Raw genomic sequence first — 18,615 nt, 5'->3', positions numbered from 1 at the left:
TTCCAGGCAGAAGGAACAATACATGCAAAGGCCTGGGACAGGGCCCAGTCTGATGTATTGGGGAACAGCAAGGAAGTCAAGATTGGAGCAGAGTGAGCAATGGGGACGACAAGGGTACATAAGGTGGGAGAAGTAAGCAGAGTCCAGGTCAGGGAAGGAAGACTTCACTTGCGTTCTGAGCATCCTGGAACGTCTTTGCAGCAGGAGAGTGATGTGGCAGAGATGCACGTCGGAGAGCCGTAGAGAAGCTGACAAAGCAATGATGGCTCAGCTCAGGTTAAACGTTTGCACTGAGACCCCTGGCAGGTGGTAGCTGTACCTCATGGGCGGTACCTGAAGTGGAAACCTTTGAGGGCTACATGTTTTGACAGGGGGAGGCTGGGCCTGGGAGCTCACTACCTCTCTACCAAATAGTCTTAAGCCCCAAAGAAGGAAATGCTGCTGTTTAAATAGTAGGGTTGGGACCCGTGAGTCATAGATCCTCCAGTCAACCAGGTTACCACTGGTAGGCTCTGGGAAATTGCTGATACCGGGTCTCAAGAGCCCCCAGCTGGGGAGTTGGGCTGCCTGTTGAGAACTCTGGATGCCTTCAGAGGAAGCAGGCTCAAATACAGACCTGGCCTTTAGGGGATCTGGCTTTATTTCTGGCTCACTGTATACTGTCTGGTCGGTTTCATTCCCAAGCCCTTCACTTTGCAAAATGTGGGCCACTTTACTGGGAGCAGAGGGAAGAAGGAAAAGGCATTGACTTTGGGTTCAGTCAGCCCTGGGATGCAACCCTTGCCTCCCTGCTTAACAAGCTTTTGGAAATGCTACTGAAACTCCTACAACGGCACTGTCCAATAGAGTAGCCACCAGCCACATATGGCTATTTAAATTTAAATCCATTAAAATGAAATAAAATTTAAAATTCAGTTCCTTAGTCCCACTCTGCACACTTCAAGTGCTCAGTAGCCACATGGAGTGTGTGACTATCATGGTAGTGGACAGTGCAGACATAGAACATTTCTGTCATGGCAGGAAGTTCTATTGGACAGTTTCACTTCTTTGAAAAGGAAGTAACCCATGAGAAATGAACATGTTAACACGCACAGAGCACAGGGTACTTCTCCTGTCTTATAGGTACCCAGCAAATGACAGTCACCATGATTTATTGTGTGGATCCCTATCCTGGCTCGGCTACTGACCAGCTGTGGGGCCACTCAGCCTCTCTGAGCCTTAGTTTTCTGATCTTTAAAATGGGAATAATAAGTAATGCTGGGTGAATTTCTCACAGCCTAACATAATCCTTATTTTTCTTAGTTCTCCCTGGACCTCTGAGAACATCCTCGCCAACCCTCAGCTGACTTATCTAGACCCGAGTTTGGAATCTCCAGTCCTGCCATGCTTAGCGGGAAGATGATTTAGATCATGGCTCAGTAATGGATGCTGGAGAGTTTAGCCATTTTGAAGGGTTTGAGCTCGGTTAGTGGTATGAAGTTCTAATGAAACAAGGGGGCAAGTCTGCTCAAGAAATGTAATCATTGTGACTCAAGTCAGATATTCCCAGGCTCTGGTGTTCTGAAAGCAGTCATGTCTTGGGTCCCCCAGCCCTGGGCCCCTGCTTCCTTTGCCTGAATGTTCCTTCTCTGGGTGCAGCCCTCAGGGAGAGGCTCTCAAGCGGCCCTTCTGGTATCTTGGCCTCCAATCAGTCTTCCTCTTTCTACTTTGGGGCTTTGTTGCTGTTTAAGTTTATTAACTGCAGGCATTTGGTGGGTGGAAGTGGATTTGCCTGGGGCGGGAAGGAAGTTATTTGCCAGGCCAGGAGAAGGTGCAGTTTAAGAGCTGAAGCTGGAATCCCCTTCACCTGCTTAATACATTTCAGGGGAGATTTGTTTTCAACTCCCAAATTACCTGCTAGGATTTGGAGACCTGAGATCCTATCTCCCCTGGCTGTTTTCTTTCATTTCCGATAAGAAAGACAAAGAAAAAAAAGAGTGAGAGGCTCAAGAACAACATTCTCCCACTCTTTTAAATTAAATTGCACACAGTGAGTGATTTTCTTCACTGTCTTCTGTAAAGCAGGCAGGAGACGGGCCTGTACAGGCAGTCAGAAACCTCTGCTCTTAGGGACCCGGGGGATCAGGCGCAGCTGGGCTTTTACAGAAAACTGAGGGAAGAGTGTGGACTTAATGTGTCCAGTGGAACTTTCTAAATCTCCTCCCTGCAAGCTGTTCCACGTGCAACTTTCTCTTCTCAAGTGATAGCAACTCCAACCCTCAGGCTATTTAAGTCCCCAAACCTAAATGGAGTCATACTTGATCCCCGACTTTCTCTCACACCTCACTTCCAAGGTGCTGGGGCATCCTGTTGTCTCTACTTGCAAAACCTATCCAGAATCCACCCAATTCTCACCATCTCCTCTGCCGGCATCCTGGTCCAAGCCACCACCATCTCTTCCCTGGTCGACTGTGATGACCTCCTACCAGGCTCCCTCTTTCCACTTCCCACTAAGTAGTCCCCCTACTTCTACTGGCCCTACCAGCATACTCTCAACATACTCTGCCTCGAACCCCCAAATGGCTCACAATGACTCCCATCTCACCCAGAGTAAAAAGCCAAAATCCTTCCAGTGGCCATCGGGGCCCTGAAGGATCTCGCCCCTGTTGATGCTGACCTTTCCGCCCTCCCCTCTCCCCCTCCCTGATTCATCTCCAATCACCCTGGCCTCCTTGCTCCCTTCAAACACACCAGCTATGTGTCCACATTGGGGCCTTTGCTGCAGCTGTTCCCTCACCTCTTCAAGTCTTCACTAAAATGTCACCTTCTCATTGAGGCTCCCCCCAATCACCTAGCTCATCTCAAGCTCTCCCCATTGCCCCTTGCACTCCTGCTCCCCTTGACCTGACTCTGCCTTTTCCCCCTTAACACTTAGCACTTTCTAACATACAACAGCCGCCCCTCCAGGAGCCCTCACGGATACCGAAATCCACATATTTGCAGGTTTCTCTTCCGCAGAGGGCCGACCGTACATCATTTGGGTGTTGGTTGTATGCATTGTTTTGCTCTCTCCTCACTTCTAGAATTGTCACGAGGGCAGGGACCCTGGCCTGCGCAGCTCCCTGCTGTCTCTCCAGTGCCTCTAGGCGCTTGGCCCAGAGCTGCTCTTCTTCTCCCGCCTGGCCCCCTCTTGGAGACACGAGCCGTTCAGGGAGGCTGATCAGAGAAGGACTAGAGCTGAAGTGAGCCTCAAGCGTTGCCAGGCGAAAATCCAACAGGCCAAGGCTACAGGGAGGGTTAAACGCATAAGGGGGCCCCCGATAAGTTCAGGTTCAGAAGAAACAGAGCTAGAAGGAACTGTGTCCCCAAGCTCATGGAGGGTAAGTGAGCAAGAAGTTGCCTAAATGATGGTAGGACTATGAGTAAGGAGACAAAGAAGAAGGAGAAGGAGAGGGAGAGGGAAGGGAAGGAGAACGAGAATGAGAAGAAGACTCAGTAAAGACTCTTCACCCTTTTAAGATGTGGATCAATTCCTTGAGGCTATCAGCTCTCACGTTTTGGTCTTTGGGACTCGATCCTACTCTTAAAACTTGTTGAGGACCCCCAAAAGCCTTTGTTTATGTGGCTGTATCTGTTGATAAATCCCAGGGTAGTCAGCCTCCAGGATAGCCCCCCGTGATCCTTGTCTCCCAGCATTCATGCCCCTGTGTGTTGAATCAGGGCTGGTCTGTGTGCAGACAGAAAATGGCAGAAGTGAGGATGTGTGATTTCAGAGGTTAGGCCTTAAAAGGGGCTACAGGTTTCTACTTGGTCTCTTCTACTGTCCACTCTAGAGAAAGCCGGTCACCATCTTTTGAGTACACTGGGAGAGACCTATGTGAAGAGGAACTGAGGCCCTTCTCAAGAGCCAGCCACAACTGGCTTAAGGCTACAACCTCTTGAGAGACCCTGAGCCAGAACAGCCCAGCCAAGCCACTCCTGTGTTCCTCATCCACAGCAACTCTGAGGGGTAACAAGTTATGATTGTGTGGGGTTTTTTTTAATTTATTTTATTGAAGTATAGTTGATTTACAATGTTGTATTTAATTTCTGCTGTACAGCAAAGTGATTCAGTTATACACATATACACATTCTTTTTCCATTATGGTTTATTACAGGATGTTGAATATAGTTCCCTGTGCTATACAATAGGACCTTGCTGTTTATCCATTCTATATATATATATGCTATATATAACATTGCATCTGCTAACCCCAAACTCCCAATCCATCCCTCTCCCACCCCTCCTTCCTCTTGGGAACCATCTTCCTCTGTTCTCTATGTCTGTGGGTCTGTTTCTGTTTTGTAGATAAGTTCATTTGTATCATATTTTAGATTCCACATATAAGTGATATCATGTGACATTTGTCTTTCTCTGTCTGACTTACTTCACTTAGTATGATAATCTCTAGGTCCATCCATGTTGTTGCAAACAGCATTATTTCCTTCTTTTTTATGGCTGAGTAGTATTCCAGCATATATATGTACCACATCTTCTTTATCTGTTTAGTGACTACTGTTTTAAGCCACTAGGTTTGGGAGTATTTTGCTATGCAGTGATAGATATTTAAATCATTTACCATATTAAAAATTAAAACAGAAAACTATTTAATAATTATTTGTTAATCCATTTAATATATGTTTATATGAATAAATTCACTTTTTTTTTTTTTTTTTTTGTGGTATGCGGGCCTCTCACTGTTGTGGCCTCCCCCATTGCGGAGCACAGGCTTCGGATGCGCAGGCCCAGCGGCCATGGCTCATGGGCCCAGCCGCTCCGCGGCATATGGGATCCTCCCAGACCGGGGCACGAACCCGTATCCCCTGCATCGGCAGGCGGACTCTCAACCACTGCGCCACCAGGGAGGCCCAATTCACATTTATTAATTCATAAAAATTGATAACTTTGTTAATTTGTTTAAAAGTTTAAAATAACACAGTCTTACTGTAAAAACCACTGTGTTTTCCAAAACAAAAGAGAACCGACTTTAATGAGAAGAATGATAGTGTTTTACATTTTTGCAAATCTCTTTAATGTCTGGCTTAATAGAAGACAGCTGGATTCTCATATCTACTTCTGCATTCAATCAGCTGTGATAACGTTGTTTTGGTTGAAGTTTATGAAGGAAACCCAGCGTCATATAGATACATAGCTGGAAAAGGGAGGAATATTTTTTAATAGCCTTTTTAGATAATTGTGGATATTCTTCTTTACACTATACCAGAACTCGATAAATGGTCGTTTATTAAAGGTTAGTTGCAATGTGGAATCTGAAACTGTCTCAATGAACTCTTTGTACTTAGTTAGATTAAAATCTGTTTGGTCTGTGCTGCGCTGAATGGATCTTTTGCCCATGCATGATTTTGTAATACCATGCATGGTCATTTGGAAAATATTGCTTCACTAAGTTATGCGGATCTGAATTTGATCTATTTCATGATGAAAACTAAAAATTCACATTTGTTAATATCACCACTGATCTCATCAGAAACGTCTCTAAGTATTGAGAAGGTGTTAAGCTCACTGTGACAGATACAAGTTTTCAGAAATTCTAATTTTTGCTTGAAAGCTTTTATTTTGACAACAAGCATGGTCAGTTATCTCTCTGGAATTGACAAGTTCAGCTTGTTCATTTTGGAGAAAATGTCTCCAATAACCAAGTCTGAATAACCATGGTAATTTGGTCCTTTCGAGTAAACACAGTGTTTCATGAAAGTGGCTAGTTCAGCTCACAACTTAGACACTCTCACAAATGCTTTTTCTCCAAACAACCATTGTACCTCAGGATGCACCAGAAGTGCATTACACTTGCTTTCCAATTTGCCACACACAATAGTCAAAAGACGTGGACTTTGGGCAAGATTTCATAAAATTAATAATTTTTACTGCTTCATCTTGGACATGCTTAAGTGAAACTGGTTTCCTCTTTTTTTTTTTTTTTTCTGTCCTGCGACTTTGCGGCAGTGAAGAATATGACAATATTACCCAAATGTCAACACAGTGAAGCAGGCAAATAACATCTTGGAATTATGGAAATAGTTTTGACCTTGTAGATACCTTCTTAGGGTCTCAGGGACCCCAGGGGTCCATAGAACTCACTTTGAGACTCATTGCTTTAGGGAAATGGGGGCCATTCCATCACTTCCAGCGTTTGTAGGTGAATGAGCTACATGTTAATACATGTATGTACCAGGTCTTTGTGTCAGGTTGTAATGGCCACCATTTGTTGCATAAGCTAGAAACATTGGCTTGTTAGATACCGGCTTATTCTTGTGGATGGACTAGATGAGACAGTTTCTTTATACAGGGAGGTTAGGGTATTTTTATGCTTCTGTTTGCCCCACTTATGAAAGGTATGTGGATGGGGGAGGAAGCTAGGTTCTGAGAAATTCCTCGGATGATCAGGGTGGTATAATTAAGGTAAACAAGGAAGCTAACACCTGCATCCCTTCCTTTATAACACTTTTCTTCTCTCCCTTTCATCCAATGAGCAGTGAAAGCTCAGTGGACTGCAGAAGGCATCCTTTTCAGAGTAGTGGGGTCCTTCAAGCTCCAAGCCTGAAGTGGGTAGAGGGCTCACTCAGCTCTGTCAGTACTGCGATAAGGATGAGAGAAGCAGCAGGCCCAAGAGGCTGCATTTGTTCAAAAGGTCACGGCATCCATGAGGATTTTTTTTTTTTTTTTTTTGCGGTACGCGGGCCTCTCCCTGTTGTGGCCTCTCCCATTGCGGAGCACAGGCCCCGGACGTGCAGGCTCAGTGGCCATGGCTCACGCGCCCAGCTGCTCCGCGGCATGTGGGATCTTCCCGGACCAGGGCACGAACCTGTGTCCCCTACATCACAGGCGGACTCTCAACCACTGCGCCACCAGGGAAGTCCTGTGAGGATTTTTATCACTGTGGAAGAGCTGTTGGCCTTGCCTCTCCTGAAGTCCTCAGCATTCCTACAAAGTGGACTTAGAGCAAGACAGGGAGGGATGGGGTTATTTTTCAGTCTATTTCAGTTCAGCTTTTTGCTGCAGACGTGCAGAGTAGGTTTGAACCCGCACCTGACTGGGCTCAGCTCTTTGGTGAGTGATTGTGTAGCTGTTCTGCCTGTGATCGCAGGCCCTGTCTGCGGGCGAGAAACAACGAGCAGTTGTGTCCGGAGCCCTGGGAATTGGAGACCTTTCCACATCTGTTCGCCTAGTCGGGGGCGGGAGGAAATCACCAAAAGCTTCCAACAGGGGGCCAGAGCCAGGGCGACAAAGGGGAAGCCTTAAACCTCTGGCGACCCTGGGTCATATGACCAGCCCATGGTCCTCCCCCAGCCCCTTTCATCCCCTCAGGTCCCCAACACTCAGCCTTTTCATCATCCCCCAGGTCAGCAGATCAGGTTTATGTGAGTCGACCAGAAAGCTTATCAAACGAAGGCAGAAGCAGGTGTTTGAAAACCTCCTCCCCGGCTGAAATCTGGGTTGAACAAGGTTGTCAGTGTGGCTGAGGCCAGCATCCCACATTAATTGCGATTTCTTTCCTGGAGCTCCTTCCCGCTCCCTTTCCTCTCTTTCTGCTTTGGAACCCCTAGAGGTCTCTGGGAACCAGTCACTAAAACAAACCATTCAAAGAGCTAGGGATTTAGGGAAATACAAAACTAAGCTAAGAGATGTGACATCGTGAGCTGAACAGTGGCCTTTCTATGCCAGAGCCCAGGAACCACCATTCAGAGGCATCCAGAGGCTTCCATCCAGTGGCCTGCTGGAAGCAGTTCCTATGAGCTTGTAAGGATTGATTGCACATACCTTTTCCCATCTTCAAAATCAGGACATCGTGTTGGTAGCTTGAATTGACCATGATGGGGATATTTACATCACAGAAATCAACAGGCTACAATCCAGACTTTCTCTCCTCCAAGACTAGTTGTTAAACATTTACCAGCACATTTACCAGCCTTCACTGTAGAGATTGTTGTTCAAGGTATGATTCTCAGAGCAATTATATCTGAATTTCCTAGGGAGAAAAGAAGGTAGGGGTGGGGGTATTGTTATTTAAAATGTAGATTTCCTGTCCCACCTGAACTAACTGAATCAGATTCTCTGGAGGGGGAGCCTGGGGAAATGCATTTTTAGCGAGGTTATTAATAAATTCGATAAAGTTTGAGACTTCAGGCTTAGGGAGTGGGAAAGAAGAGTGGGTGTACATCTGGCTTTTGGCATCTGGAAGGAACAGCTGGCTTCAGTCCCAGTTGGCCTGCGCATGGACAGCTGTTTTCCCTCGACATATAAACTTCATGACAGGAAAAGGAGGTGGGAACTCTGGGGTCCCATCTACCCACTGACAACATGACTGGTTCTGCCTTGGATCTCAGGATGTCTCCACATTCTAACCTTGAGACTTGGACCCAAGACAACATGAGCAAATGCCCAGACATATGCATTAAATGAAGAAAGTCACACCATTCATACCATCGATAGGATCAGTGGATGCCCTACCTATGCAGGGGAGCCCAGGCAGGGCCCACAGTCAGTTTCCATATTAGATTGCCTAGGACAGTGTTTTTCTTCCAGATTTGTACAGGTGTTAGCAGGAGCTTTCCAGATATGACTTATAAAGCAAGGACCTTGTTTACTTTAGCCCACTGGGCCTGGAAGAGAAGGTCCTTTAAAGAAGAAAGAAGAAGAGAAGAAAAGAGAAATCTTTCTTTCCTCAGATGTGAAATAGAAACTTTGTAGAAGGCCCAATTCTGCTTTTGACCTGTTTTGCATCTACCTGAGGGAATAGTTCAGATTAATTTTCTCTGAGAACTTGACTGCATTTCCTAACAGTTCTTGGAGGTAGGTATTGGTGAGAAAGCAGAGACCAGACCAGGTCACATGAAAACAGAGATGGTAAATGGAAGGGCTGAAGTTTGGACCCCAATTCTGATGACCAAAAAACCAACGCATTTTCCTCCCAAGCCCAGTGCAGTATTTTTTCTGCATGTGGTTGGAGCCGAGAGGAGCCCTTAATAGGCAACTGGGATGGTGACATTGGACATCTGAGCTCAAATTATTGTGAATTTCTAAACCATCAGAGCTCCTTATATCCTGATGCAAATTCAGAAACATAATCCAAAGCCACATGTAAGACTTTCAAAGTTATAAACTATTAAATTACAGACTATTAGATTATTGGCTATTAGATTATCCACTGGAATGGAAAATTGAGAGTCGACCATGTTGATGAGTATAATTTAGGCACTCCCCATATCAGGCATTTAGGTTCGAAGCAGTTTATCAAGTTCATGATCAGGGCCTATATGTTTGTTCTAACTGTTCAGGGCTTTTATTAAATATGAAACTTCATCAAGTGGGAGGGGGAAGTGGCCAAATAGCCTACTTCAGGAAAACAAGATGTGATGTCAAGTATTTTTTGCTGGATTTTATGGTCTTCTTGTGCCTAAAAACTCTCTGCCTGACCCAAGCCCTCATCTCTACTTTGAAATCACTCATCCCTTCAGCAAATATTTAGTGAGGACTTACTGTGTGTCAGGCACTGGGCTGGGTGTAGGGAAGAACAGGAGGCAGATAGAACACATCTCATGCTCATGAAGTTTACAGTCTATTGAGAGACAGATACTATACAAAAAAGTATGAAAATAAATATATGATTATACCTTGTCCAGTAGGCAACTGAATACCCAAATCAGGAGAGCACTTGGCTGGGGAGTTGGCAACACAGAAGCAGAGTGGAGCCCTCATCAGAGGGCCCAGATGAGATAATTTAGGAATGGTGTGTAAAAGGAGAGGCGAGGTCTGAGGCCTGCACCCTGGGCTGCCCGTATGGAGCTCTCTTAGGCAGAGGAGAAGGCAGGAGTCCTGGAAGCCATTTGAAAAGAGTGGTCAGTTGCATTTAGGAGTGGTTGGCACACAAATACAGAAGTCAGAAAAGCAATTCAGGGCCCCCTGGACACGTGACTCCCACCTCCTCTTTTCCCATGAGCCAGGCAGGCTGTCTGTGGGCCAGTGAGTGGATGAAACTGGAACTCCCAGAATCTGAACAACTAGCCGTGTCCTGGGCAGTGCTTCATGACTCTATCATTTTCTCTTTCTTCCTCAGTCCCAAGCTCCTTGGCCCCTTGGAGACGCTAAGTGTGTAGATGTTAGGATGAAAGCAAGTAAGCCAGTTCACACTGATGTATGAATGCTGTTTAACCAGCTCGTCCTCAGTGAGATATATCGTTGAACAAAGGCACAACTAAATCTCAAATCTGTGCACTTTCAGGAAACCTAGTATGTTTAAGGCAATATGCTTGGGCAGGAAGACATTTGGGGAGGGGGGATCACTCTGCTCCCCCTCCAGCTTCCTTCCATTGTTCCTGCAGCAGTTTCGCTTCTTCCTCCATTCCTGAATCCCTAGAGTCTTGAAAAGCTCCATCATTTGCAGAGTGGATCCTTTGGCACCATGGCCATGCCCCTGACGATGACGTTAGCTAATAACAGCTAGCATTAACTGGGCACTCACTATGTGTAGGTACTACCTCCAGCACTTTACACGAGGTGGACCTTGTTTAGATGTCACAGCAACCCTCTGAGGTTGGGCCACTGTCCTCATTCTATAGGGGAAGCATGGAGGATTTGCCATGTGAGTCAGCTGCCTGTGGACACACAGACAGCAGGCTGAGATTTGTAATAGGGTCTTGCTTCCCAGACCACACTCAGGGAGGTGAATCTGAGACCCCGTGTTTGGGCTTGCTGTCCTAAGTGTACAAAAGTGAACCGCAGTCGGGTTCTCTGAGGTGGCTCTTACTATGCCTGGCTCAGTTTGGCCCTGTCCTGAGGTTTTACAGGAGGACAGCCCAGGCCAAGCCCATAATTTCTGATTACAAACAAAACGGGAATTCTGTGAGGTGTCAGCTTCTGTCTCTTAAGAGAGAGGACCAAAAAACGTCTCCTGAATTTTCTAGAATGAGGTCGAGGACACAGTCTTTTCGGGCCAAACCTCCTGGGTAGAGCTTGCAGTGACTGCAGAAGAATATGGAAACTCCCTTCAGCATTTCTGAGGTGTTTAGATTCTTTTCTCTCTGGAACAAAGCCTTTGGAAGGTTCCATCATTCTCCCTCTCCTGGCTCAGAGGCCAAGCTACACTTTATAAAACAACCCAGGAGCATCTGATCTGAAGCATGTACCGGCTCGTGCGGGCAAGACAGTAATTACCTCCAATTCCAGTTAGGAAAGCTGAAACCTGCCTTTTTCATGCCTCAAACAATTATGGAAGCGCCTTTTGAAGCTCTGGATAGAATAGAAAAGCAAAACAAACCAGAGCCAATTAGAGCCTGGGATTTGAGGATGGCTTAGTTTTGTGCAGCAGGACTCAGGAGGAACTGTGGGAGAGGGTCAGGGGTCACCCCAAACCTCCAGCTGCCAACCGACTTTGCCTGTGCCAAAAGGACCATTATTTTGTATTTAAAATCAAGGCTCTTCTCCCTGGCTCGGAAACAATTTGCAGGAACGGCCTCTTCATCAGCTGTGAAGACTCCCTGATTAGATAAGGCCTGGAATGCATTTGATGTCGAGCAAAACAGTTCTCTGACAGCTTTCCTTATGTGCCATTAAGATGTTTTTCCGTCAGCTCAAACTTAGTGAGAGGAACTGAATCCCCGGGGACTCTTTTGTTTTGGGGTGCATATTTGAGGAATTTATGTGGCCGTTGTGCCATTTGAGTCTTAAATTCTCCAGCCCTGAAGCTCTTCTGGACTTGGTGGTGGAATCTGGCCATCTGGAGGTAGGCTGGGTAACTACCACAAAGCAGACTACCAGGCGTGAGGTCTGAGGTCAGAGGTCAGCAAGCGGTCCTGGGGTGGTGTGGGAAGCCTGAGGACTCATGCTTCTTTGTAGAACCCAAGGACCATTCTGTGGTGTTCAGTGCTGTGCCACAAAGTGCAGAGATGGAAGTGGAGATGGGGCATAGAGGTTTGAAGCTGGATTAGAATGGTCTTGGCCAAGATCTGTTCCTGAGAAAGATTGTCCAGGTGGCCTTTTGAATTAGTAGGATTGGGCTGACCATGAGGGCCACGTGACACTGTCCTAGGAGGCTCCCCTTTTGAGTTTGGATTAGGGTAAACTGTGGGCACCAGAGAGCCCCAAGAGAACCTCCTCTGCTGTATTTGTGCCCCTATCCCAAGCTGAGAAGAGCAGCTTTCTCTTGGCCTTGGCATAGCTACTCAGCTCTCCATCTGCCTGTCATCCACCCACTTGAAATGGGCCTTGAGGCCTCCCTTTGACTATAAGAAACAGCCCTTATGGGAACAGTATTCCTGTAGAGCAATACAAAAAGGAATTTTGCTTAGGAATGTGTCTGCTGCACTCAAGATTGTGTGAATATCAGTGTTCTGGAGATATCAAAACTGCTGGTTCTCTGACTATAAGAGAAGAGGTTCATGTCTTATTAGGTCTTTTGGTAATCATAACAGCCAAGATGTATCACAGCTTTACCAAGTACCATGCACTGTTCTAAGGGCTTTGTGTGGTCACTCATTTACTCCTTACTCCAGCCCTGTGAGGTAGGTGCTATTATTATCCTGATGGTGCAGATGAGGAAACTGAGACAAGGAGAGGTCAAGTAACCTGCCCCAAATCACACAGGGAATTAGCACTGTTCATAATGGACCAACACAGAAAGCTACGGCCATGATCCTGGAATGGCTTCGAAGCACTGAAAAATTAAATAATAATAATATTAATATTAAGATGCTTAAAATTTAAAAATCCAACCTTTTCAGCCTGGGCAGACTAAAAGTGTATGGCTGGGGTAAACCCTGAGCAGGTAACCCAGTAGATGTTGGAATTAGAGGCCTCACTCCTGTGCAGTCCTGAAGGAGCTGTGTCAAGACCAAGAAATGTAAGCACATTGCAAGTACTACACTCACTACCCTAGAAGGGAGACTGGCGAAACATGCCCACAGGCTCAAGCTGCTTTTGAAAAAAGTGCGCCTAACATCCAAAGCACATGATTAAGAAATGTTCTGGATACATCTAAGTTCTGACTGGAAGTAGAACTATTGATGCTCTAGACTTTGAGTTCTTTGAGTCTTCTCAAGAAGATGGGTGCTTCTGTAACTCTTTAAGCATCATTTATGTGACTTCCCAACCTTTTCTCTGAAGTAGACCCCCAGTGAGTCTTCTCCAGCTTGCAGCAGAGACTGCCAGCTGCTTAGCAGGCTCTCAGTTGGGCTGTGAATGCCCATGATCAGGGTTCTCAGCTTTTCCATTTGGGGCCTACGTTAGGCAGAATAATGGCCTCACAAAGATGTCTAGGTCCTAATCCCTGGAACCTGTGAATATGTTATATTATATGGCAAGGGAGAATTAAGGAAGCAGTTGAAATTAAGTTTGCTAGTCAGTTGACTTTAAAATAGCAGCCTCCTGGGTTATACAAGTGGGCCCAATGTAATCACAGTGTCCTTAAATGGGGAAGAGGGAAGCGGAAGAATCAGAGTAAGAGTGATATGATATGAGAAAGATTTTGATGGGTCGTTGCTGGCTTTGAAGGTGGAAGGGAGCCACAAGCCAAGGAATGTGGGCAGCCTTTTGAAGCTGGAAAAGGAAGAAAATGAATTTTCCCCTAGAAGCTCTAGAAAGGAGCACGGACCTTCCAACATCTTGATTTTAACACCACGAGACCTGTGTCAGACTTTTGACCTCCTGAGCTGTAAGATAATAAATTTGTATTGCTTTAAGCCACTACATTCGTGGTAATTTGTTACAGCAGCCACAGACAACTAATCCAGGGCCTGGTAGACAGCTACAACGTGAAAGACAACAAACTCCTCCAGGGTCCATGAACTGGCGGTGGAAAACGCTGATGGCCACCTCAGCATTTTCCCGATGACTGGAAACTGCGCCCCTGGCCAATTACAATCTACATGTGCGCACTCTGGCCATCATAGTTTTCCCTGGATGGAGCCTCTTCTCAACTAGGGATGTTCCATTTCTGGGCAGTGTTGCCAGGGCTTTTCCCCAGTGTGGTCCATAAACCCTGTGGTGTTACAGTGAGCTGCTCTTCACATGCATCCAAAATTCCAAACACTTCTGGCCAGCTCAAGGTTTGGGGGATTTTTTTCTCCCTTTCCAAATAGACAGCCACAACTTCTCTGAGAGGTAGAATATGGAATTAACATGACAGAACCTTGATATGCTAAGTGTGGGTGGACAACCTGAGCCACCCTTGGATTTGAGAAGCTATTTGTTGCAAAATTTGTGATTTTCTCCAATCTTCCACTATTCCTCTCACATGAACATCCAACTCAAACTTGTGAGCTGGGTTAAGAAACTAGAATTCCTTGGATTCTGGCTCAGCCTCTTACTAGCTCTGTGACATTAGGCGAGTTATTTAAATTCATTGTGCTTCATCTCTTATCTGTAAAATGAAGGAAATACATGAGTTAATATAGGTAAAGTGCTTAGGTTAGTGCCTGTCATGTGTTCAGTGCTATTTAAGAGTTATTTGCTGTTACTATTACTGTTTGTGCTCTGGTTGTTATTGTTATTAAATGGGTCCCAAACATCAGGGGCAAGTCATTCGGCACATCGGGAAAACCAGCTTCTTCACGGTTTGCCATGTATTACACTTCTGGCAATTGAGATGAATTACCACCACACAGAGTGTGGAAGCTCAGGTGTGTAACATCCTCTTTGAAAACTTTTCTTCTCAAAAACATCTCCTTCAGGAAGCAGGCTCTGGTATGCCAGGGTCAGATGAGTAATTGTTAGGAAAGACAAAGCCCTGTGCTTAGAGTTATGCAAATGTAGTGGAGAGGGGGCATCTCAGTTGCTGACTCACACCCGCTGGCAACCCAGCCTGATTCAACCAGGTTGCTCAGAGCTCACCACTCAGAGGCTCTCAGCTCACCGTGTGGGCAACCAGGAGCCCCGACATTTAGGCCTCTTGGTTCTTCAACATTTAGCTCATCAGTCCCCAAAAGTGGTGATGGAGAAGGGAGAAGATTGGCCAGTTTTCAGCCAGAAAGCACCCCCTGTCCGCAGGACACTGCTTGCATTGGCCAGAGACCACTCACAATTAACTGCCCCTTCTGGAGGTGACAACCAGCCTGTCCTGGTGACCATGTGGCCTGGATCTGTTTAGAGGTAGCAGGCTCTTAGTGGCTACTTAGGGGCTGCTGTAGGATGCTTCAGCCTGTGACTCACCCAGGAGAGAAGTTCCTGGGCAGATAAGGGCTCAAGAGAGAAGAAAGTTACATCTGCACAAAGCTTCAATTATAAAACACAGTAATAACAATGAGAGGCAAAAATGCTCCATGCTCTTTGGTATCATGCAGACTGAAAACAGAACCAGGATTCCTGACTTTCTCTTACCTTGATCCCCATAAAAGATGTTTGAATTACAATATTTTAGCAGTGCTAAACCCATCAGAACAGCTGCCTGAGCTAACCTGGGAACCTAGACAAGTTAGATTCTTGACCTCCAGCATACAGGAGAAGGGGAGAAAAGAAGAAAAAGAGGAGGGAAAGAACAACCTCCTTCTGCTTTCTTTTCTGGCCATTTGGAGCCCAGGAGCCAGCTGAGCTGATGTCAGACCCAGGCACCCCAACTCCCAGGAGTCCCAGGAGAGCACCAGGAGCCAGGGAGATGCCTGTGTCTCAGAGAAGCAGCACCTGGTAAGAGAAAAACACTACGCTGCTCAGTCAGACGCACCCAAACTTGTGTTCTTGCTCCTCCTCTTACTGGGTGTTGTTTAGACAAGTTACATAACCTCTCTGCAAACACGAGAAACTGCCTTGTACCTGTTGGTATTAGAAGGACTGTAAATACCAAGAGCACATTGGGCGTTCAGTAGGCGAGCAGCAGATAATTTTATTATTAAATATAACAACCACTTGGGCCAAAGAACACCTAATTTATAGTCATCTAATTGGAAGAAAACTACAAGTCATCAGCTAATATACGCTCATGTAGAAAAACATCTAGAAGGAAACTCATGAAAGTTTTAATAAAGATTGTTTCTAGGCAATGGGATTATGAAGAGATATTTTTGTTTTCTTTATACTCTTTTGTATTTTCCAAATTTTGATGACAAATATCTGAACTTTTCAAAACATTACTGTTTAAAAAGTCATCAATCCCAGCTTCCTGGCTCCAGTCGTACGATATTTGCACTAAGCCATCCAAATCCAGAGTTGTTCAACCTATTGCTAAAGCCATGGGAATAGACTCGTGTAGAGAATTCCTTCTTCTGCACCATGCACCCTGAATGGAGCTCAACCCCCAAAAGGTTTTTAGCCCATCATAACCTTGCTAAACTATTTAAGAGAAAAACTTTAGGTATTGAGAACTATGTCACCCATCACATTTCCTCTCTTTTGCCTTCAGCTGCCAAGAAGCCTTGAACAAATTTAATGCTCAATTATAGTAATGATTAACTCAGGTTTTATAATTATGTTCCCTTCCTCCTCTATGGTTCAAACTTCTCTTTTTCTTATTCATCTTATTGTACACATGTCTGTTATTGTAAACTATCTCAAGAATACTTTGAAAGTTGGATATAAATAATAAAGTACAAGCAAAATTAATGAAATTTTACCAGATCTGTTGTAAGAACCTATGATCAGCCTGCTAAAATTCATATTACTAAGCATCTTGATCAGTAAGTACCAGGAGGTGGGCATGAAGAGTACTAAGGAGAAAGTCTCTAAGTCCAGGTACCATATTTAGTGGGAAAAGAATTCTGACTACAAATATGGATTTGTTTGAAACTAAATATTTACCTTTTAAAATGATTGTTTGATAATCATACTAATATGTACTGTGAGCATCTACTGGGTGCCAAACACTGTTTCAAACTTTATCCCATCAATCTTATGAGGTAGGTATTATCATTTCTAATTGATTAATGAGAAAACTAAGGCTCAAGCAAGTTAGAAAACTTTCCCCCAATCTCCCAGCTATTAAGTGGTGGGTCTGTGGTTAACACCCTGGTCTGTCCAACTCTAAATAATTCAGCAAATGCTTCAGCAAATGAAGCTAATTTTCTTTTTCTAGGTGAATTAATGTTGAAATGGTAAACAAGGCTGAAGCTGTATTTGGCTGAACTTCAAATCCAGAAGCAGTACAAGAAGCTCCTGTGGAGTAAAAGGGACTAAATTGCTCCAAGCATGGTAGATGACTAGATTTAGGCTCATGGCTTAAAATTAAGCACTGAAGTAGAAAGTTAGGGAAAGGAGGTTGAAAAAAAGATGCATGTGACACTACCTAGGACTGCTTCCATGAAACCGTAAGCCTTTGGATGAAGGAGGAAGTAGTCACAGGTCAGCAGCCAGAAACCAGGATGCTTCCACTACTCAGGGAGAGATCACTAATACCATGGCTAGGCAGATCTCAAGCCATCACTTGGTTCTGAACCAGAGACCTCTATAAAGCCTCTAGGGTTGAAAAGATCAGGAGAAAGAAAGTAAAAGGACAGCCCACTCAAATTGGCATCCAAGCAAAGATATTCAACACCAGGAAAAACAGTCAACAAAATTAACATTTGTTAGATGAATTTTGTCCAAAAGAAATTAATAGAACAATCTGACAAAGACTTTAAATTAAGTGTGTTTAAATATTCAAAGAGGAATAACATCTATTTTTAAAAGAAAATTGTGAAACAAAGTAGGCACAAATGAAACAAGAACTGGTAAATATAAAAAGAAGCAAGTGGAAAGGTAAAATCTTTAGATAGAATAAACTCTAGACCAGACATGGATGAAGAGGGGATTAGCAAATGGGAAGGTAGTATTTAAGAAATCACCCGAAATGCAGCCCAGAGTCAGAGTTAAGGCCGTGGAAGATAGATTGAGAAGCTCCAATTTATGTCTAGTAAGAGTTCTGGAAGAAACTTGAGGGGATGGTGAAGAACCAACATTTGAAAAGATATTAACTGAAAAAATACACTTGGAATACTGAGCAGGATAAATAAAAATAAATCAACGTCTATATATTTTGTAGCAAAACTATAGAATCTCAAGGATTAAAAAAAGACAATATTGAAAGTTACCAGAAGAGAGGTTACTTGTTAAGGAATAACAATTTCATTGATAATAGACACCTCAGTAGCAACAATAGATTGCAGAAGACAGTGGGATGACATCTTCAAAGATCTAAGAGAAAAAATATTGTTAATCTAGAGTTTTATACCTAGCTAAACTGGCATTTTAAAGTGAGTTAAAAATAAAGGAATTTTTAGAAGTAAAATAAAATAAATGAAGTTTGTCAGTCTTGGATCTTCACTAAAAGTACCATTAAAGGATGTATTATAACATGAAAAAAAACTGAATCCTGAGTAGGGTATACAAATCAAGAATTTATAGTGGGCACAGAAGTAAATTGATTAAAATACACTTCAACAGATTAAAAAGATAACTAAACCTGGAGTTTAAAATAAAGTTTAAAACAAAATATTAATCAAGATAATATGATGGGAGAGGGAGTGTTCATTAGATAGTTAAGTGTGCTAAGACTTTTGCCTGTTCACAGGAGGATAAGATACAGAAAATCTTTATACTTTCAAACATTTGCAATTAAATGTAGATGGTAAAACTTTAGGGTGAAACTGAATAGAACTTCAATCTCTAGCTTCCAAACC

At 44.3% G+C, this 18,615-nt stretch overlaps 1 protein-coding gene across 1 annotated transcript in view; it reads left to right on the top strand.

Moving 5' to 3' along the window:
• The window catches only part of RAD51B (RAD51 paralog B), a 657,748-nt gene extending 642,172 nt beyond the window's left edge, over positions 1-15,576 (top strand). Inside the window, exon 11 of the mRNA XM_060098040.1 lies at positions 15,549-15,576. Coding sequence (XP_059954023.1) covers positions 15,549-15,559 — 11 coding nt within the window. The 3' untranslated portion in view covers positions 15,560-15,576. The remainder of the gene's footprint in view (positions 1-15,548) is intronic.
• Positions 15,577-18,615: the final 3,039 nt, after the last annotated feature.

Source organism: Mesoplodon densirostris, chromosome 4 (genome assembly GCF_025265405.1).
Source record: "Mesoplodon densirostris isolate mMesDen1 chromosome 4, mMesDen1 primary haplotype, whole genome shotgun sequence".
Lineage (NCBI taxonomy): Eukaryota > Metazoa > Chordata > Mammalia > Artiodactyla > Ziphiidae > Mesoplodon > Mesoplodon densirostris.
This window is presented reverse-complemented; position numbering and strand designations above follow the sequence as displayed.